Consider the following 23,110-nt stretch of genomic DNA (forward strand, 5'->3'; position numbering starts at 1 on the left):
ACCAAGGGAAGTATTTTATCTTACTTTTTCTGCTTATTATTTGGTAAATCGTCTTTTAAATGAAGTTTGACCTTTTTTAAATGGTAGTCTTTAAACAAAAAAGTAAAATGAGTATTTTCTTTATGGGTAAAATAAATGAGAACATTCTACATTCTGGGTGCCTTTATCATCTGTTGGACCACATTGTACAAGTTTTTAGAAAGTACTTGGTAAGAATGAGAAAACCAGCTTCTGATAACAGGTTGTCACAGCTGGATCTTGTTCTGTTGAACATAACCAGTTTCACAGGACAACTATGTTTTTGACTGATCAAGACAAAAAAAGAACACTTCCTATAAAACCTGAATTCATGCAAAAAATAAGATCACCATTCAAACTGCAAAAATGACCAAACATACTACTGTGGTGGCCAGAGTATCTACTTCTTAAAAAAAAAGGCTTGCTTTATTCTACCTAGGTGTTTTATGTGTGTGTTTTTGTGGGTGGGGTGCTGGGGATTGAACCCAGGGCCTGGTGCATGCAGGGCAAGCACTGTACCAATGGAGTTATATCCCTATACCCAGTTTTTAGATAAACTCTAAAAATACTCAAGACCCAACAGAGTTTAAAGGCTATCTTATGTGTTAAATACATCAGACTGTTTTGTTAGCTTTCATTCAACTCATTCAAAATGTTACTGGGCCTTGGGTATAAGAAAGGAACTATTGGAAACAATTCCCTAATATTTGATTCTTTTTTTTCCCCTCATCAGTTCCTTTAGGAATTTCTCATAACTACTTATTGTATCCATAATGATTGCAAGGTCTCTTGGATCAGTAGGTAAGGTCTCAGGTAGGTAAGGTCTCTTCCTTGAACAAATCTTTTTTGGTCACACCCTTCTGAGTTCTCTTTGTTTATATCTCTGGTACCCATATCTTATGCTGTCATGGCACCTAATACTTTTGTTTACCAGCCATGTCCTGAGCCCCACTCCCATGCTTGGAAAACATGTTGAAAATGGAGACCCTTTTTTTTTTTTTTATTTAAATTGGGTCATTGCTTCAGAGTAGATAGTTAATAGATGTTTACTGAGAAACAATTTATTTCAAGCTTTATAGGGTTAAAATATGTGACCCCTGCACACTCCTCATTTGGCCTTGTGTCTAGTAGATGTTATTTTAAAAAACATTATTTCTTGTGATACTTCTGTAACAGGGCTCCACATGCTCCCTCACATTTTAAATATTTCCTTTCATGCTGTCTGAAAAGCCTTAGCTGGAATGGTCATGGTAGAAGAGCAGTGTGGCAACAAACTTGTATGAACTTTGGATCAATACCAGTAACTCTCAAAATATAACTAATGTCGGTAAAATAGAATAGATATTTGCATATTTAAAGCAGTAAGAACAAATAATATTGTTGAAAGTTTTCCTTTAACGTAGGTGATATTCAGTGGGTGTTTTTCCTTCAAATAATTACAAATTGGAAAATGTAACTGTTCAATTTTAAAGAACACAAAAATGTAAGGAAAATCAGAAATGTAGGATAGAATGTATCTTTTAATATATTTTTAAAAATACTTGAATTCAACAGTATATTACTTTAAATCCTATCATATTTTACTTTAAATCACAAAATGAAGTACAAATAGTTAAAAATAAATTTTGGCAGAAATTATTTTCTCTAGCAGTGCGACTCCTGTTTTAATAAGAGCAGAGCATCTAAGACTAGTAGCAATACATCACTGAGCAAAAGAAAAAGGATGAGAAATGAAATACATCATAAAGATGGATCTTCTTCTTAAAACGTAATCCCCAAATCATTGCACATATTAAGGCAGGAGGAAGATCACTCTGTTATAGCTCATATCTTAACAAATCCTTTGCGTACCTTAATTTTTTTTTTTAAATCCAGCATAAGGGATAAAGGAACATCAAGTAGTTAGCAGTGCTCCTAAGGAAGATGCTCCACAATGGGAAGTGTTGTTGAATATGTAACAAGTTCTTAAAAATCATTCCTAAAATTGGCAATTAATACTACTACTAATAAACAGTGCAGAAGCCAGCTCTTTATTTGTTTTATATGAATGACTTTAAACCAGGTTTGTTGAACAGTTCATTGTAGCTGACAGTGCATGTTTGTTTAACAGGAATGCATAGCAGACCATGTTAAAATGTGGCATTGTCCCAAAGTACAGTATGACTAAGACATCCTACATTTAGCAGCACCTTTTTGTAACAGTAAATTAAATAAGCAGTAGAGAAAAGCATAGGAAAAAATTGAAATGGGCATGACAAAGACCAGTAAAGAACATTTCCAGCATTTTCTATGTTGACTACAAAAATCATGGTTGTATAAATGTATAGGTTAAAATGAAGCCTCTGCTGTGTGAAGACTAATTTTACATTCCACAAGTCAGTAAATATCCTATTGTCCTTGTGATTATTTCTTCATTTATAGATGTGCTACACACATTTATGCATATTCCTACTATACAGTTTTCACATAAATGCTCTATCAGATTCTTCAATATTTTTATTTAAGGAATACTCTAATTTATACTAATGTGTTCCACAGTCAAGTGAGAAACTAAGAATCGGGGACAAAATTAAAAAGATGAAATCTATTAGCACTATTGATAGCAGCAGGAAAGGTAAATGCCAGTTATACTTCAAGAATTTCAGAATTCCAAAGTTGTTAATTGGGATGAGCTAACATGTAAGAAAGGAATGGATTGGTAATTAATATCTTAGTGTGTGTTTTAAAAGAAATTTAAATTGGAATTTTTTTAATCATGTAAAGTTATGTCAAAACTAATGACTTTATATTCTGTAAATTTTTATGAGCAGTACAGAAGACTAATTCTGAAAGAAATTTTTCACTTAGATGATGAAACAGTTTTAAAACTCCAGTATTCTTGGGTGTAGGGGAAATAATGCCCAAGAATATTTGGCAAGAACTTGGAATAATTAAGAAAGCAAAACAAAAAATAAATTACTATAATTATTATTGTTAAATAAATTAATGTACAGATCTGAAGTTAGACAATATAGATAGGCATTTCCTGGGACAAGCTTCAAGTGCTAGGTATTTGCATACCTGATACTGTCTTAACACTTGAGAGACAGAATGTTTTAGCATTAGCAAAATAACATTGGAAGCTCCTACAGCAGTATAATTGAGGCATGGAGATAGTGTCTTCTAGATTCCCCTTCAGATTAGATGTATGAAAATATTAACATTTCATTCACTTCAAGTCACCCCATTTTGCCCTGATAACTTCTGAAGAGCAGAAACTTTGGTTATAAGAAGCACTTCTGGGTTCTGACGGACAGTGAAACTATTCAAGTTGGTGGTGGGAGGAAAGGTAGGTAACTAGGAGATAAACAACAAGATTAATAGGCAAGGTTAGAAAATGAAGTGGGAGAAGTTATAAAAATTTATTTTACTATGAAATACTTCCACAAGCTGTGTAAACGTTTCTTACTAAAACAAATACTCTAACACACAAAGATTGTATATTTCCAGTGAAACACTCACAGTAAAAGTTGCCTGTATTTTCACTCTCTAGGAGCAAAAATAAGGAGCCAGCAGATGAATGCTTTCCTAGTTACCTTTGGCAGCAAGCTTCCTCACCTTCCCTGACTTCTCAATGGATTATTAAAGCAACATACAGCACGATTAAGTACAAAACCAGGTGAGAATTCTAGATAGCAGACTTTAGTTTCTTCATTAGTCTTCATCATCTCAATCATCTCAGTCACTCGTGCACATTCTTACGTACAGACACATGCACACAGCGGGTTCCGGCTCATATACTCCAGTGCCGTGACTAGCTCCTAAGTATGTGTTTGTCACAATCTGGGTGAACTGTATGGAGTAGAACAATCTCTGGAGTTTGGTTATATTTACCATAATTTATGATTAAAATTATAAACTTACAAGGATGGTAGAACATTCAGAAATCAAACCTTTTTAAGTCAAGCAATCACACATATTTACATTATATACAGACTTTCTTTTAGAATGGGGAGAGGTGTCTAGACAACATTATTACAAATTTCCTGAATGTGGGCATTTCTAATCCCTGTAATTCATAAAGCAAATCTGCTGACTTGGCATTAAGACTCTAAAATAGTGTGATCAAACTGATATATATATATATATATATATATATTATATATAATAAGGTGTTTGCAGAAATAACATTTACAAACTGTCTATACAGTACACAGTACTAGTACATAGAAAATAGAATCTAACTTTATGATCCCCTTTGTATAAGGCAAGACTGAATCTGTCCCCAAATTTAGTCAGCCAGAGGTACAAGCAAGAAACAGTGGTCCATGAATGAATGAATATGCCCATCAGGTATCTGGGTATTAAAAATCTGGAGAACCAAGAAATTCCACTTTTTAATCTGTGCTGCTTGCTGGATGTACATCAGCTACATTTCTTAAAACACCAACGTCGTCTGGATGGCAAAAATTTTGTTCATGTGGCAGCTACCCCAAACAGGTTTTGAAGAGTCTAGTATACAACCAGAGAACAACTGCTGTACCAGGCCAGTTTATATAGCACTTCCAAAAGAAAAGAATGGATATTAATACTCTATTTCATGCTATTGCTATTTAAGCAACAGCAATACAAAATATACAAGACAGATCACATGTGATTGCAATGTAGACCCCAAAGATTTTGTTTGAGGGGACTTGAGGGAGGGGGAGACAAAGGGCAAAAGTCATTGGCGGATGTAAACATCCCTATTCCATTCCCCAGCATCATTCCGCTTTTTGGATATTACTTCTCCATCCTTGTCACAGTAGCGATCCTTGGATTTATGACGGCTTCGTTGTTTGTTGCACTCATTGTGGTCCTGCTCTCGGTCTGTGTCCCTTGAACGGTGCCGAGACTCCTTATGTCTGTGGTCACTGCTCCCATGGGTCTCATCTCTGTGATTATGGTCACGATGTGGGGCATAGTGGTCCACATGTTCATGGGAATAATCTTCCTTTGGCTCCACATAGGCAGAGTCTCGACTCTCCTGGGTTTCAGAGTCAAAAGTCTCTTGCCTGGAGAGCCCTCGACTTGTACCACTGCGATGGTTGTGGTGTGTGGCAGAGGAGGAAGAACGATGCTGGGATTTCTTGACTGGTTCCAAACAAGGTTCTTCTTCAGCTTGGGAAGCAGAACGGGCAGGAGCTGAGCGATCAGTCCTCTGATCACCTTGAGAACCCTGGCAGTGAAGGGAGCATGCAGACATTAACCAAGGTGAGTGTGTAAAGAACTAAGATGCAAGGCCATTCAGGTGTAGTTCTTTTTACATATCTGAAATGTTTAACCTAGGTCAAGTTACTTAGTTCCTTTGATGGTGTCTCTGATAAGGTTTGTACTATATTAAATTGGACTTTGTTGTGTGTGGAAAAGCATACATACTAACCTCTTTTTTTTTATTTTTATGACTAAATGAAGGAGAGAGAAAGTTTTTATATATTGTAGTTCCAATGCAGGTGCAGGTCTGAGGTTTTTCTATATGTGGGTATACACTTCACTGCCTCTGTTGGAGTACATATGAGTGGATTAAGAAAAAAAAATAATTATGAAATGCTCAAATGGGACATGCCTGCATAGATACTCTTTACCTTAGTTCTAGGATGGTTGTACTAATCTCCAGAGGGTGGGGGAAGATATGTTCACTTGCCGTTATCATTCCAAGTCCACTGAGGCAAGAGCAGTTAAAGAACTTGCCCAGGGTTGTCCAGGTGGTCTTTTAGGATCATGCAGTTAGTTTTAAAGTCTGTATATGTTGTGTTCATAGTGCTTCTCTTCAGGTATACAACTTAGTGAACTTGAGAATCCAAGTGACTCACACTTCTTGTCTTAGTTAGGATAGCATTAGTACACTACAGCAGGCAGTGGTATCTGGGTTTGGGTCACAGTGGTGTTACCTTGGGCATCCCACTTTCTCCATACAAGATAACTCCCCTTACCTGTGAGTTAGAGGCTAGGGTGGGGCTCAGAGTTGAAGTGGCTAAGGTACGGCTTAGGAGAGGGTTGGGGAGGTTGCTGCTGGGAGGATGAGTGGCCTTCCAGTAGGCCTCCAGATAGTCAGCAAGGTGCTCACAAGCATCTTCAAGCTGGTTCTCATCCAGGATCACATCAAACAACTCCTGGGGAGGTAAATATTTAAATAACACACTAGCCCAGGACTGAGTTCCCACCACCCTCCACCTACTAGGGAGGAAGAGACTAATAAACCTGCACCACTTGATTTGCTTATGTGTTCTTTTATAAGCTAAGACAGCCAACAGAAATGTGGCACCTCAAATCCTTATGTAGAACACTAAGTGAACAGGTGTCATAATAGTTGGTAAGGGTATAACAGTAAGGTTTATCAATAATGAAAAACAGTGAACTATGATAGGAGATATGAGAAAGAATAAAAATCTGAATAGTATAGGAAGAAGCCTGTTTTTGACACAGTGACTGCAGAAAGGTTTAATTTAGAAGTTAATGAGGTAATATCAGGATGTGAAATTTGACAAAAGCTGCTGAAACACTCACAAATTGGCATGATTCAAACTTCATAGTAGTTTGTTAGAAAATACATGCCTGTTAAAATTAACAACATTTTTAAAAACCTTTAACATACTTCAAATCAACTTGATAACTTTTATAGCAGCACTTAAAGGGGCAGGTAGAAGGGACTAAAAGAACTTTAATAGTTCCAACACAAATTATCCACTTAATGGATTAATAATTTGAATCTCCAGCCCAAAGAAATAGTTGGCTCACTATGGACTAACCTTCTGAACCTTGAGCCAAAATAAATTTTACCTTCTTGAAGTTGTGATTTTTAGGTATTTTGGTCACAGTACTAAAAATTCCTTGGACAGTTAAGAGTAGACAACTGGCTCCCTTTATTTGCTTCTGATCACTCCCTTCTGTGATCAGAAGCAAATAATACACCAACCCCAAAGACATCCGTCTTACAAATCAACTATGAGGCTGCAGTCTTGTAGTTGATATTTGAGTATACCATAAAGATGCACATAGGATTTTGTAAGCCATGATCATTATCTGGCTTATTAATGTGTTCAAAATTTGATCCAGGAAGCAGACAGTTTTTCTTTGGAGACAATACCACTGTAAACAATTAGGATTCTCTTCCCTGACAAGCATTTATTGCTTTTCCAATGAAATTCCAGGTCTGATGTCTTCAACTGGATTCTCCCATATACAGACAAAACTTACTGGAGGGCACTGAGCCAGTTTATCTGCTGCTACCATCTGGACATTGAGGTGTTTAGCTTGGGATTTCCCTCGAGATTTTATTAACCTTTGTAAAACCTGTAAAAGAGACAAGTTTTCAACAGAGGAATCTCTTCACTCAGGTAAACTACAAGGTACATTAGTGACTCCTTTATCTAGGGACCTTTTTATATATAACACAGATGTTTATAAATAGATTGTGAGATTTTTGTCTTTTATAGCTCAAAGTCAGTATGCTAACATAAATCTCATTTGCATTTTTGCATAGAGCTTACTGTGTCCTTTCTAGCCTAAGTTTTCAAACTGTTTGTTTCATGACCTCTTCAGGTTTAAAAAAAAAATCAAAAACCCCAAGAGCTTTTATGTGAAATGGAAATATTAAAACAGCTACAATTAAAAAATTATTTTGTAGTTGCAGATGGACAGAGTGACTCTGTTCATTTATATGTCATGCTAATGATCGAACCCAGTGCCTCACACATACCAGGCAAGCGCTCTGCCACAGCCCCTAAAACAGCTATAGATTTTGTCATAGAATACAGTTATTCTGTATGCTTCTACAATGTATCATTTTGGTTGAAATATGCAAGAAAAATTTAACCTGCTACACAGTGTAAAAGGAGGAACATTTTAGTTGCTCCCTTTTAGCATCCTTAGCTAAAATTCAACAAGTCGTCTCGCCTTTAAAGACTAGTTGATATGTATTATCTGAAACCATATCACTGAACTCTTTCATTAAATTCCACTGGTCTGTCTGAAAATTTGGATGTTTGTAACATCATTTGGAAAATCATATGGTTCACTGAGTTGATCAGATCTTCCCAAAACTGTTGACATTTATATTGAATTAAAACATGATACATGTTATATGCTCATTGGAAACAAATGCTGTTGTTCTCCTTGAAGTGATTGGCTTATTATGGTCAAGAAAATATTAACTACGTACAAACGGTATTCCATCGGGGAAAAAAGGTAGCTAACTTTGGCATAGCCTGTTCTAATTGGAAAGCCAACATAAAACACATTTTAGTAAAATTTGGTTATAGAAAATCTAGCAGCAGTGTCCTCATAAATACTTAATTTTCATTACACAGACTCTAGACCCACAATTTAACTATAATAGCATGATGGTAATACAATGACTGTTGGTGCTGTTTACCCGTAGTTGCTTTTTATCGTTTATGCAAACATCTTTAAGGTTTACCTCATGTATCCACTGAAAGTGTCTCAACCCACCAGGGATCTATGGAACACACTTAAGAATTACTGCTTTAAACCATTACACTAGTGGTGTTTTGCTTATATCAATCATAAAAATTCCTGATAATATATTTTTTCAACCTCCACACCCATCATAAAGGTATAGCCTGTTCTAATTGGAAAGCAAACATATTTTAGTAAAATCTAGTTATGGAGCTAACAGCAGCAATCCTCCTTACCTTAGGAGACGAAATCTTTACATACACTATGATAGGGGCCAAAGATGTTTTACTGAGTTGAGCTGGATGATTAATAGTATCCGCATCAAGAACTACCAGTTGCAATGTTCTTGCAAGTTCAAAGATCCTTTCGATTTCACTCTGAACTTCCGCTGTAAAAGGGTAAGCAGAGTTCAGTTATTTAAAAATGTCATTTTAAATGGTACATTATTTCTTCAAAAGGAAGGTCAGATCAGCCAGTTTGTGTTTATAGGCAGCACAATTTTGATCAGTTATTTTTTGAAAGGAGCTATTTCTTTATAATACCTTAAGAATTTCTAAAATTTGCTTCAGCATAACACTGAGAGCCAAATGTTTTTGCTCTCTGCTGACTCATTTTTCATTCTGTGGAATCATAAAACTATTATATCTTTATTTCTAACCACTTCACCCTAGTAGCCATTGCCAGCTTTCCTGTCATTGCATGAGCTTATGTACATTTATGTCCCCTATGATCATGCTGTTGAGATTTTATTAGCAAGCTGAACCACATGAAAGGTACCTATTACAAACTGTCCCCAAACACAAGAAATGGTCCTGCAACATTCATGCTTTATAAGGGTAGTTATCTATTAGCTTAGGTTTTTGAGTGCTGCTTCTATCACCAAACATCTAAAAATCTACTTGAGAGGCTAGGGATATAGTTCAGTTGGTAAAGTGCTTGCCTTGCATGCATGAGGCCCTGGATTCCATCCCAGCACCATAAAACAAACAAAAAAGATCTACTTGAACTCCAAGAAATTGCATTCAGCTCATCTACTACTCTATGATCTCTCCAAAGATTCTAAAACCTGTGATGATGAAAATATTATCCATACTGCCTAGTATGGTAGCCTAGCTGCAGGACACTTAAAATATAGCTATTATAAATAAGCAACTGAATTTTTTAAAGTTTGATTTTAATAATTAGCCAGAAGCTGCTAGACTGCATAGGCTTGTAAATTATAACTTGTAGTTTTCACTGCAATTATTGGAAGATCAATTTATAAGACTCCTTTAAGCCAGCAAACTTGGTCCTGTGAATACCTTTGATTCCTCTTATGCATCTGCATTCATATCAGAAGATTCCTAGAAATAATTTTAACTGGCATATTATTCCAGAAAAGCAAGTCATTATTCATCTGACCTCACAGTGTTATAAATAGAGACCTCTTATTTACCTGAACTTCTTTAAGGAACCAGAGCTCAACAAACTAGCTTTAAAATAATATTTGGTGACATAATGCCCATAATAAGGTCTTGCTAAAAGAAAAAAAAATACACATTGAACTTCCAAATTAACTAGTTTGTAAGAAACATACTCACATAAATTATCTCAGTATAAAACAGTTACGAAAATTTGGACTGTCAGTACCTTACAGAATAAGTGAAAAGGAAAAGATGTATGCAAACCCGAGATTTGAGAGATCTGTGAACTACGATGTATAGATTTCATTTGAATCCTGATTTAGTCAAGTAATAATTATAATGCACAAATGAAGAAACTCAGCAAATTATTTTCGAGATTTGCTTCTAAATATCTAGGGATGGTTGTTGATGGAAGAAGGGGCCGAACTATAAATGAAATAGGAATAGTGTCTTTTGCTTTGCAGCTACTTGAGAAAAGTGTTCCTGGCATGCTAAAGTACCACATCCATCATTCTGCTAAAACGTCACTTCCTCAGTGAGGCCTTCACACTATAAAATTGTACACTCCTTCTCAGCTTACTCTACTCCCTGGCCTGGTACTACATCATCCATTGACTAATGAATGGTCTGTAAGTTTTTTACCTTGTCTCTCCCATGAGACAAAAATCCCTAAGACCAAGAATTTTGTATTCTTCTGTGTCTCTGGCACTCAGAATAATGCCTATCACATGGTTAGTTCCCTAATACCTTAAGCTCCTTAATATTTTACCCTTGCCTCTTTCTGGTGTCACCTTCCACCTGCCTCTTCTTTGAATGATATGCTGCTTCAGTCAAAGTGAAACATGTTTTTATATATATATGTGTGTATGTATATTTTAGTTGTTGATGGACCTTTATTTTTATTTCTTTATATGTGATGCTGAGAATTGAACCCGGTGTCTCACACATGCTAGGCAGGCACTCTATCACTGAGCTACAATCCCAGCCCCGTGAAACATGTTTTCCAGAAGCCTCTTGTTAGTTCTCACTGTCCCAAATCGCCATCATTCCCTTTTTTCTTGACTAAAGTACCATGCTTCAAGTCTCAGCTTCTTAGAAAACCTTCCCTTATGGCTTTTGTCCTCTACTCCATTGAGCTCTTATGTTTACCTTATTGCCATTAAGCTCCTAGGAGGAAGGGCTTTATCCAATTCATCTTTTTATTTGACTCTTCAACATAGTATTGAGTTAGATACCATTTAAAAATAATGTATACACAATAGTTTTAGAAAGCAATGATAATCTAAATGCATCTCATTAATTCAATAGTAAGTCTAATTAGTTAGCTATCAGTTGAATCTATGAAAATGATCATTTTATAACAATTCCTGTGAGCACCCAATAATGAGTAGTTGACAGATAAGGATTCATCGGTGAAGAATTGTTAAGGGATAAAACAGTTTTATAAAGTACCATAACTAACCTTTGATTTCTAGTAGTTTTTCTACTTACATAATCTTACATCAGAGTAAACTAAAAACTTCTCTGTTAAAAGCTTGCATCCCAAAGGATTTGTGTATTTAATATATAAATGAAAAACAACTATCTAAAGGTTAAGTATCTCACATAACCCTTGGAAAATTTACTTTATAAAATATAAACCTCACAATCTAGTTAAATTTGTGTCAGTGATTAAGCATATGTTTCAAAGAGATGAAATATTTGGGAAGGGTCTGAATTTAATCAGTATAGGTTAATAAGCAATTTTCAGACACTACTCTGTAAACAAATTAACCAAAACTCCTATACTATTTTTACAAATAAAAGATATTGGTGTCAATGGAGAATAGCCCTGAATTTACTTCCTCATTCTCACCACGTACACAAATTACATTATTCTGAATATGATTTCATTATTGATAATTCAAATTCTCAGCCCCTATTAGTGAAAACAAACCACAACCAAAACATCAGTACTGACAGAATTTTTAACTTGAAACTATAACAAATCTTTCCACACAATAAAATCAAGATTGTACCACTAGCTACTGACAACATATGCCCCTTTGTTTGTAGAGTACACGGAATCATCATCTGGCTAGATCTCTTCATTGTCATTCTTAGGAAAGCAGTGTTCACATAGCGTCAGCTCATCAGTATTGCAGACTTACCTAGGCTTGATCTTGTGTTGGATCTTTCTATTATTGCATGCTTACTGGGATTGTTTAACACTGAGCGTTTGGCAAGGGAGATGTCAGCAGTGACCCTTGTGATAGATATCCTGTTGGAGACAAAAGTAACAAAAGAGCCTAAGGTTGTTAATCTTATAAAAGGGAATTGAAATATTTGCCCAAAATTCTTCCCAAGAATGAAATATATATAATTTTCATATAACTATATTTTCCAACCATATATTAGGACACTTCATTGTACCTTTTTGCTTATCCTGTACTTGCCTTACTTAACATACATTGGTTGTTTACAAGTGCTAGATATGTACTAAACACTTTACATGAATTTTCTGATTAAATTATGCCAAAAACTTTTAGGAGAGAAGTTTAGTGTGTATTTACTAAATATACAGATTTAAACCCAGACTTCTGAGCCTATGTTCTTAGGCCCTGCACAACATGTAATCATGAAAAATAAATAAGATCAAGGCAAATCTGATCTTCCTTCTAGTGGCAGAGATGAATAATAAAGCAATAAAAGATTATGTGATTATTGTGAAGAGAACATATAAGGTATTGTTACAGTGAGTGAACTGAGGTAGGTTCATTTTAGATAGGGTAGAAATGAGCAAAAAGATCTGGAAGTGGAAATAGTAAATGATATATTCCAAAAGTATTCAATGAGTGTTCAAGTTGGAAGGAGAAAAAGCTATGAAACAAAATTGAATGCTGACAATATCTTTGAAGAGGATGGTGAAGGTAGGACTGATTTAAAAATCAGTTTTGCACCACTAGCTACTGACAGGCCTGATTTAAAAATCTGCTTCAGAATTAGAGCTCGCCACAAAAAGTGGCCAGGTGAGAGTTCTTTTCCTATCTTGTATGAGACCACAAATTATCCGCAGGCAGAAAGAGTGCCACTGATCAGTGAATTTTGGTAGCCAGGCTTATGTTTATATCCTCAAGGTGTAAGAAAGGAAGATTGGGCAAACTGCCAAATAATAAAGGCATAAAGATGTGAGCTGGGGTTGTGGCTCAGTGGTAGAGCACTTGCCTAGCATGTGCGAGGCACTGTGTTTTAGTCTCAGCACTGCATATAAATAAACAAATAAAATAAAGGCCCGTTAACAAAAAATATTATATATACAGGCATAAAGATGATGTATATTGGATGTCTTCTATGTAAATTATCCATCAAGACTGTCCTATAGGTGAGCACAAAATCGGCAAACTCCACTACCAGCACAGAACTTCTAATTAATTAATTTGAGACAGCAGTGTTTACTAGGCATCTTAGGAAAACATTTTACATTAGGGGCCACAACAAACAGAAAGGTCATCCATTAATAAGGAATTATTATCTACAAAACTGGAATAAAGTTGTTTAAAAACAAAATAAGGAAGATGTTTTAGAAATTAAAAGTGACAGTAGGAAGCAAAATTTAAAACAGAGTTAAGGGCATCTTTAACAAAAAAGCCAAAGAGATGAAACAGAAGAAAGCTAAGAAAATTAGAATTGCCCAGGAAGTTCAAATTCCAAAGATTAGGAGTTAAGAGAGAATAGGTAAAAGGAAATAATTCCAGAATTAGCAATCTTATTTTTCAAATTGAAAGCATCTAGTGTAGTGATTAAAAGATCTACACTAACATGTATAAATTTCATAATATTTATGGGACAAAGAGAAAACTAAAAGTTTCCAGAAGAAAAACAGGACAGGAATTGAAGTGCTTTGTATTTCTTAAGAACAACAATGGAAACCAGAAGTTAATGGATCAAAGGCTTTCAAAATTCTGAAGGAAAGCTATTCTAGTCAGAAAGCCCTGGCCATTTAAGTCAACAGTTAAATGGAAAGGTTGATTATAGACAGTTTTAGGGCTGGGGTTCTGGATGAGTGGTAGAGTGCTCACCTAACGTGCGAAGTGCTAAGTTATATCCTCAGCACCACATAAAAGTAAATAAATAAAATAAAGGTATTGTGTCAAACTACAACTAAAAAAATAGACATTAAAAAAAGATTTTTGTTTTACATTTCAGGTATACGGTTTTATGACTTTGTACCAGTTTATAGAATTCTTCATCCATCAGTGTATTCGTGACACACAGAATTATCTAATGACTCCACAGTTCCCTTGTGCTGCCTCGCTGTAGAGAATCCTTCCTCCTGTCCCACTCTGGCAGCCATAAAACTATTAACTGTCCCCATATGGTTTTGACTTTTCCAGAATATCATATAAATAGAAACATATTTAACTTTTCAAGTTAAACATTTAACTTCTTTTATTTTACCTAACAGATTTGAGATTCAACTTCATTGCTGTAAGTCTACTTGATTTTTAAAATTTTGGGGCTTTGATGAAAATTTGAGCATTTAAAAAGCAACAACTAAGCCTAGAATTGTAACGCAGCAGTAGAGTACTTACCTAGTGTGTGTGAGGTCCTGGGTGTAAGTCCTAGCACCACAAGAACAAGAAAAACAACAACAAAACCCAATAATAAACCCATGAATTTAAAAAATAATTTATTATTTCAGAATGCATTCACAAGTGAAATCAGGCTAGAGGTAGAAAGAACCATTGCTCAACGATTATAAAATTCCTGTTTACTTGGGGGTTGGTGTGGAATGTAAAGGGAATTTTCAGCTGTAATGCATGTAATAGAACTCCTTTATTCTGAATACCTGCATGGTGCAAAGATAGTCATTACTTCCATCCATATTTGTGGAGTACCAATTATGTGTCGATCATTATTCTAGGTGCTTTTATGGAACTTACATTCTTACAGAAGAGGCAGAGAATGGAGAGAAGCAAATAGATATCTGATGTCGGGTTATGATAAGTGTCACTGGCAATGCAGAATAATAAGGATGAAGATGGGAATGCTGTGAAGGGTTTAATTAAATGTTCAGAGATGATCTTTCAGGTAAGGGGACGTTTGTTGGAGACCTGAGGGAGGGAGGGAATGACCTGGTATATTATTATGGGATGGAGGTTCCTAGCAGAAACAAGAGTGAGTACCTGAAGTATTAGGCACTTGATTATTATAGCTGTTTGAGACCTGAGCTCTAGTTATGAGCCTTGAAAGAGCTCTGCAAACTCATGGGGAAACAGCTGCCCTGTGATGATGACATTCTGGGGAAATAGACATGACACTGCTCAGCCTGGTTTCTGTTGACCTGCTTATGTGGTTATCTGCATATGCTACATGAGACAGGCCATTATCTGGGCTTTTAACAAGTCATGGTTTGGGCATGAGAAAACCAAGCAGCAGACCTTGAAGATCTAAATAGCAAAATTCATAGGAACAGTTCATTTTAGAGCAGTGAGTCTCAACTCTCATGGTATGTCAGAATCACTATTATACTTCTACAGTTAGGAATGCCCACAACCTGCCCGAGATTTGATATTAAATAGTCAAAGGTGGCAATATGGCCCCTTGAATTCTTTTAATATGCTTCAGGTGATTCTGATACGTACCCAAACCAGTTTTGAAGATGTTTTCTTACACCAGAAAAAAAAAAAGTGATACAATGTTTCCCAGGATTATTGATTTCCAATAAGGTTACTCACACAAGATTCTGGCCCTGGTATACAGTATCTCTATAGCAATTCAGTACACATTCCTAACACTTCAGTACTGATGGCTGACATTTTAAAACTCACTGGTGGAGAAAACAGTTTGTTAATTTACCTTTCATTGTCCTACAAGGTGAATCTGGAGATTGTTTTGTTGACATGACACAGTTGGTTAGGGGCTATTCTGTTGTACACAACAAAAAGAGGATGATTTATCATGTCTTATTTGATCTGACACATGAATAAAACACTAATAACCGGAAGAGTGATTCCAACAGCTCTCCAGAGTGTCCCACAAATTAAATTAACTGGATTTCAGAACAGAAAAAGAATTCCCAAATACCTAGAACCTAAAGGAATAATCCATTTTTTCCCTTTTAGAATATAATGGATACACATATAGCTGGCACCTTCTGATTTTCTACTTTCTGCTGTTGTATTGCCAAAAGCAAAGAGAGTTACTCTGCATGTCTCATTATGGGAGAAAACATTATATCTTTTGAAATTCTATCTATGGACTTTGTTACTTCCTTGTGGATCTTTAATTGGTGGTGAACTCCAGCTCTATGACTCAAGATGGCCCAAGTAAAGCCATATGGAAGTTACTTCTGGTAAGAAGCAGTAGATGATCCAATATTCAGATATTTTGTTTCCTAAATGAAATCAATTTGAATGACTGATACCATAGAACACGGGTCTGAGATACGCATCCTGACTGGAATCCACCCTCCAATCCAAACCATAGTATTGTTACATAGAAGTGGTAAGTCAGTAAATTCCATTCCATTTTAGGAAAGGGCAGTGAGTTAACATTTATGACAGTACAGTTTCTACTTTAGCAGAATATTTTAGGTGTGCATGTTCATGTAGACAATTCCAAATTGTGAAAAATGACAGAACTGAGAATAAAGAAACAATTAGGCAGATTAGATGTATGCCTTTTATACTTGGCCAGTGCCTGATAGTCCCAGGTCAAACCAAAAGCCATTTCCTGGCACTTACTAAATGGAGCAATAAACATCTAATTAGCATTGATGTAGGTAGACAAGAATATATTTTTTTTGTACTTAGAAAGAGGAAAACTAGTTTCAATTCCTTTTAGTTTTTTGCTTGATTGCTTACTAATATCTGTCCTGCTGTAAAAATTTCCTTCCCTGTCAAAAACCAATATAATGGCTGAGGATGTAGCTAAAGCACTTTCCTAGCATTGTGAGTCCCTAGCTTCAATCCCTAGCACACCCTCCCTTAAAAAAAAAAAGTCAATGTAAATTAGAATGACAGGAGGAATAAGTATGGTCTAGAAAATATTAAGAAATTTAATAGAACACTAAAAACTGACTGATACTGTCTCTTATACTTATATTGTTAGGATCAGCGAAAGGAGTGTGGCAAAGAGGCAGCAAATTTATCTTATTTAGAATGGAGAAATATGTACTAGTCCCAGCATGTTCCCAAGTCCCCTATAATCTGTTCTTAAATTTTGGACCCCTATCATGTCTTTGATATTACAGGAGCTGGCTTAAACTTTACTATGCTACCCATTGATTCAAGGCTGTCTAAGTCAACTTAATGAAATTAAAGTCCTTGTCTGCTTTGACACCTCACAATGCTTGGCACATGGAACATACTCAATAAAGACTTGCTTAGGCTGCAGAGGCATCACAATACCTGATCTCAAATTATACTACGAAGCTGTAGTAACAAGTAGCATGATGTTGGCATAAAACCAGATTAGGATCAATGACTAGAATATGCAGAGACATCCACAGGGAGACAGTCATCTGATCCCTAACAAAGCTGTCAAAAACATACCTTGGAGAAAAGATCAACTTTTAGATAAATAGTGCTGGAGGAACTGGATTTCCCTATGAACAAGAATGAAATTAGATCCCATTCCTTTCACCCTGAATAAAAACTCAAAGTAGATCAAAGACCTGGGAATTCGATCAGAAACACTATAACTGCCAGAAGAAAACATAGGGTCAACATTCTAACATATTGGCAGGGGTAGTGACTTCCTTAATAAGCTCAAGAATAAAAACCAGAAATAAGTGCGATGACATCAAATGAAAAATCTTCTGCACAGGAAAAGAAAAAAACATTAAGAGAACCTACAGAATGGAGAAAATTTTTGACAGCTATTCAAAGGGGGAATTAATAGCCAGAATATATAATGAGCTCAACACCAAAAGGCAAATTACCCAATCAAAAATAGGCAAAAGAATAAACATACACTTCTCAAAAGAAAAAATGTAAATAACTGACAAACATGAAAACATGTTCAACAGCCCTAGCAATGAGGGAAATGCAAATCAAAATTACACTGATATTTCATATCACTCCAGTTAGAATGGCAATTATCAAGAACACAAATAACAATAATTGCTGGTGAGAATGTGGGGGTAAAGATACACTTATATATTGTTGGAGGGGCTGCAAATTAGTGCAACCACTCTGGAAAGCAGTGTGGAGATTCCCCCAAAGGCTAGGAATAGAACTAGCATATGACCCTGCTATCCCACTTCTTCGTATATATATCCCAAAACACTAAAATCAGCATACTGATATATGCATATCAATGTTTATAGCAGTTCATTTCATAACAGTCAAGTTGTAGAACCAAGCCTAGATATCCATCAACAGACTAATGGACAAAGCAAATATGAAACACATACCCCACACCTGGAGTTTTATTCGGTCATAAAGAATATTATATAGACATTAAAATAGAAATCAATAGATGAGATCAAGTGGATCAGGAAAAGAGGGAGGAAAAAGGAAGGTACTGGGGAATTAGATTGAACAAATTATGTATAATTATAAAGCATCAATTTAAAAAAATACACACATTGGCTTTATTAAATGGAAGGGAAGAGGAGGAAAGGTAATGGATTGAGTCCAAGCTTACTGTTGTGCCATATTAGATACAGCTTCTTGCTTTGTTACTAGTCATTCCCTGCATAGGTCCTTGAACACCTCTAGGTGGCTTACTTCATATACAATACATCACACCCTGGTACCTGCATACTTAACACCCTCTAGACATGCCCTTCTCCTCCTGGTTCAGCTGGTAAGATCTTAGGTCCATTTAAAACCCCGTCCTATCTGGGAACATCCCTAAATCTATATTAATTGCTTCTCTCTTTATGCTACCTGTACCTTGTACTACACATACTGAGGTGCCCCTTTATCAGCGTACTGTTTTATTGCTAGACATTTCAACTTATGGTATTCATATGAATCCTTCATAAAGACAGTAGCTTCAACATTTCTGCATTTCTTTAGCACAGAATACACAGCAGACATTGAATCAGCATTAATCCATTCATTGTTCATGTCAAGTAGTGTTTTAGGCACCACAGTTCACAAAACTTTAAGAATCCTTATCCTCCTGGAGTTTTTTCTAGTCATAGAAGGCTGATAACAATATATAGGTAAAATACATAAACAGAGAAGGTAAAGAGTGTGTGTGTGTGCACATATGCACATGTCACCAGGAGAATATTTGAGGAAAAAGTGTTCCTACCAGAGGGAACTACAAAGCGCAGATACACCAATGTGGACATGGATCTGAGCTGTCTGGGGACAGTCATGTAGCAGTGAGGAAGTGAGTGGCTGAAGCAGAATGAGCAAGCAGGAGTGAAGTGAAAGATGAAAATAAAGGGTGTGTGCAGGGTTAGATCCCAGAGGTCATACAGGCCACAAAAAGGACTTTGGTTTTAAATCTGAGTGAAAAGTCATGAATGGAAGAATGATGAGCTCCAGCCCACAGTTAACAGGGACATTCTGGCTGCTGAACTGAGGGCAGACTTTAAGGGAGCAATTAAAAAAAAAAAAAAGCACTGAGACAAATCTAGGGAAAATATGATGGTGTTCAGACCAAAAAGCTAATAGAGAGTACAAGTAATGTGAGAAGTAGTTAGAGATGGATGTGTTTTGAAGATAAAGAACAGCCTTTGGATGGAGGATATAAAAAAGAACAGTTGAGGATAATTCAGTGATATAGGGCTGAAGGGTTTGGGGACTAAAAGATGAGGAAATTATTAAATCAGGTTAGGAAGACTGGGAGGTTTGGGGAGTTTGGAGGTTAAGTGTGAGAATTTCAGTAGACATCTTAGTGGTGATGCTGAATAGGCAATTTGGTATTTGTGCCTGGAATTCAGAGAAATATCAGCAAAGAATGAAATGATATTTAAAAGGAGTGAATATATTTGGGAGAGAGAAAAGTCCAAAGGGTTTAGCCCTGGGCTCTCCAAGATGTCTAGCCGACGAGGAAGAATCAACAAAGGAGCAGCTAGGGCAATAGAAGAAAAACCAGAAAACTGGTTCCAGAAACCAAGCAAACTATTTAAAAGAGGATGAAATGGTCCACCGTGTCATCTCTTGATTGTGATCAAGTAACATAAGGGGTAAGAATTCACCCCTAGATTTAGCAGTGTGCAGATCACTGGTGATCTTGACTAGTTCTGGTTGAATAGTGTGGGTGACCGCATAACTGGAATAGAAGTGAAAGAAAAAAGGAGAGCAAGTACAGTATACACAAGTCTTTTAATGAGTCTTGCTATAAAGATATGAAGAAAATTAAGACAGTTGGAGGGGAATGTGAAGTCAAATATGAGAAGAAAATGCATTTTTTTATGTGGATGGAGTTTCAATTGGAACAGCAAATACTAATGCAGAGACGGGGAAGGATAGTTTTTGATCTAGGTGATTTGAATAGAATCTAATGCTCAAGTGGTTGTGAGGCGGGTTGGCCATTGCTAGAATATATTTTAACACTAAGCAGAACATTCTGGTAGACTTGCAAGCTGGGATAGGTGTGATGGGACCTACTGGATGTTCTCCTCCATTTGACCCCATTTTCTCAGTGATACAGGATGCAAGTTCATAAAAGGAGATTGACATGAGAAAGTTTAAGAAGAGATGCTGAAAAAGTCTTCGGGAAGAGTAGGAAAGTGAATTGAAAGGGGATATTTATTTATGATGTCTGGGCAGTGATATGAGAGCTGGTTGATCGTAAACTGAAGGCCATGGCCAAGTTCAGCTTATAGATGTAAGTACAGGAACTAGATTTTCCAGGATTGCAGATGTATAAAGGAAACATGACAAATATTTATTGATTCTGATTCAGCTTTGAACAAAACTTATTTCCTGTCATCATATAGGCATTAGTGGGCAGTTTACCCTTGAGATCATAATGCCTGTCCCACTACTGTTTGGTTATCATGAAATCAAAAATCCACAAAGGCCAATATTCTGAAATACTCACCTCCCTTCAAATCTGTGTTTTAAAAAATCAAACAATGCTTTTTGCATCATATCTGTGACCTGTGATAAATCAATAAAATATGATAAAATATTACTACTTTGATAAAACAATTTTGTACAGCTATATCAATGTTTATAGCAGCACAATCACAATAGCTAAATTATGGAACCAACCTAGATGCCCTTCAGTAGATGAATGGATAGGGAAACTTTGGTGTGTGTGTATGTGTGTGTGCACACACACAATGGAACATTACTCAGCATTAAAAGAGAATAAAATCATAGTATTTGCAGGTAAATGGATGAAGTTGGAGAACATAATGCTAAGTGAAGCAAGCCAATCTCCAAAAACCAAAGGCTGAATGTTTTCTTTGATATGAGGATGCTGACTCATAATGGTGATGGCAGGGCAGCATGGGAAGAATGGAGGAACTTTAGATAGTGCAAAGGGGAGGGAGATAAAAGGAGGGGACATGGGGGTAGGAATAATGGTGGGATGGGTTAGACATCATTCCCCTAAGTACATGAATGAAGACACAAATGGTATGAAAATACTTTGTGTACAGTCAGTGACTTGAAAAATTGTGCTCTATATGTGTAATATAAAATGAATTGCTTTCTGCCATCATATGTAACAAATTAGAATAAATAAATAATTTAATAAAACATAAAATACGAAAAAGGAAAAAATGAAAAGAACTCTTAAAATTACCTCAACTTTGTATTTGGAAAAAGAAGCATGTGAGGTTACCACATTTTTCTGTTTCTAAGTTCCAATGCAAAGACAATTCAAAAGAGTTCCCCAAATTTATCCTGATGCTTTAGTGACAATAAATTAGACTGCAAATGGTTTCAGTTACTCTCCATTTTATACGATTTCCTGGACTGATAAAACTGTAGCTAGCAGAAATATCTGAAGCAACAGCCAGGAGAACATACCAAACAACATATACCACAACTTGAAAAAACAACATGCTTTGCTGCTCTGGGCTATTTAAGTTCAAATTCCAGAGTTTAAAGTGGGAGGTAGAGTCACAAAGCAGCTTAACATTCGAAGATCAAGTGTGCTACAGAGGCGAAGGCTGCTACTCACCTCATAACCCTTCAGAGAGGGGCCTACTAGGACCACTGGCCGCATGGAAGGTACAACATCATAAGGAGGAGTGTGCTCTGTCTGCAGAGAGAGGACATGCATTTAGATGTTTCACAGGCAGGGGGAAACATGGAATTTTGCATCTAATAAAATAACTTTGCTGAACTCTAATATGAGGCACTGGTTTTCCAGACATTTAAATTTTTTTCTACTTGCCTCTTTTCTAAATAAACCCAATCAAAGATTGGTGGGTTTATTTTCCTGAATTTCACGTTACTGAATAGTGCAGAGATTTTCTTGCTCATCCCAAGAAATGCTATTATCATAATAGTTCCAAAAGCATAAAGTGCCACTTTTGAACAAAATCTAGTTGTAGAACAAACAGAAACATGCCTCATGCAGAATAGGTGCCATAGGCTTGACTGGAAGTTAATATTGCTTTTTAAATGCATTTGAGTTTTTTGAAGAGTTGAGATGATCATGGTTAATTACAGAAAAAAGAAAAATTCTATTTTCTTTGCATCTTAGATGTTTGTCTTACCTGCATAAAGCCTAATTTCAAAACATTGTGAATCTCACTACCAAATACTTAAAAATTATGTTTTATTTTGAGCATTTAAGATGGCATGAATGTACATTCCAGTAAACAGTATTTATGAGCACTGTTCCCAGGTTAATAATGCTTTTGGATTTTTAGTTTTTATATGTTGGCATTTAAAAACATAAATGTAAGATTTGTGTCTCAGAAGGAAGATGATTAATGTGTAATCACATTCGACCATGCTTCAGTAGCCTCCAAAGATTCATTATCAACTTGCATTTCTAATATGCTTCTCAAATGTAGTTTAGGTAGTGTTTTTGTTACATAACTAATTCATGTTATTCTGCAGTAATTTGTTTCTTTTTTTGGAAGTGCAGGGGAAGAGCTAAATTTTGTTGTAATTTCTAAAACTATCAACATTTTTCAGCTTGCTTCAACTACAGTTTTTTTCAAAATAATTATATATTACCTAATTTGCCTACATTAAGACTGATTTGTTTGATAGTATTTGTATATTGTATTATTTTAATAACAGAAAATATTAAATTGACCCAGAAATAATCTTTTTAATAAAAAAAAGAAATGCAGGAGAGCAATAGATACAGCCTTAGACACTGGGAAAGTTAAT

At 35.9% G+C, this 23,110-nt stretch overlaps 1 protein-coding gene and 1 long non-coding RNA gene across 6 annotated transcripts in view; one reads left to right on the plus strand and one right to left on the minus strand.

Annotated features, from left to right (window-relative positions):
- Positions 1–3,401: 3,401 nt before the first annotated feature.
- The window catches only part of LOC143379684 (uncharacterized), a 33,144-nt gene continuing 13,435 nt past the window's right edge, over positions 3,402–23,110 (plus strand). Inside the window, exons 1-5 of the long non-coding RNA XR_013088494.1 lie at positions 3,402–3,676; positions 5,007–5,250; positions 7,188–7,385; positions 14,761–14,927; positions 15,962–16,191. This is a non-coding gene — a long non-coding RNA (uncharacterized LOC143379684). The remainder of the gene's footprint in view (positions 3,677–5,006; positions 5,251–7,187; positions 7,386–14,760; positions 14,928–15,961; positions 16,192–23,110) is intronic.
- Cacnb2 (calcium voltage-gated channel auxiliary subunit beta 2) overlaps positions 4,721–23,110 on the minus strand; it is a 345,689-nt gene continuing 327,299 nt past the window's right edge. For all 5 annotated transcript variants that reach the window (XM_076832432.1, XM_076832434.1, XM_076832431.1 and 2 more), the window contains 7 exons: positions 21,942–22,022; positions 20,850–20,908; positions 12,008–12,117; positions 8,691–8,842; positions 7,234–7,329; positions 5,970–6,149; positions 4,721–5,215 (listed from right to left, as the gene is read on the minus strand). In XM_076832432.1, coding sequence (XP_076688547.1) covers positions 4,721–5,215; positions 5,970–6,149; positions 7,234–7,329; positions 8,691–8,842; positions 12,008–12,117; positions 20,850–20,908; positions 21,942–22,022 — 1,173 coding nt within the window. The remainder of the gene's footprint in view (positions 5,216–5,969; positions 6,150–7,233; positions 7,330–8,690; positions 8,843–12,007; positions 12,118–20,849; positions 20,909–21,941; positions 22,023–23,110) is intronic.

This window comes from Callospermophilus lateralis, chromosome 13 (assembly GCF_048772815.1).
Source record: "Callospermophilus lateralis isolate mCalLat2 chromosome 13, mCalLat2.hap1, whole genome shotgun sequence".
NCBI lineage: Eukaryota > Metazoa > Chordata > Mammalia > Rodentia > Sciuridae > Callospermophilus > Callospermophilus lateralis.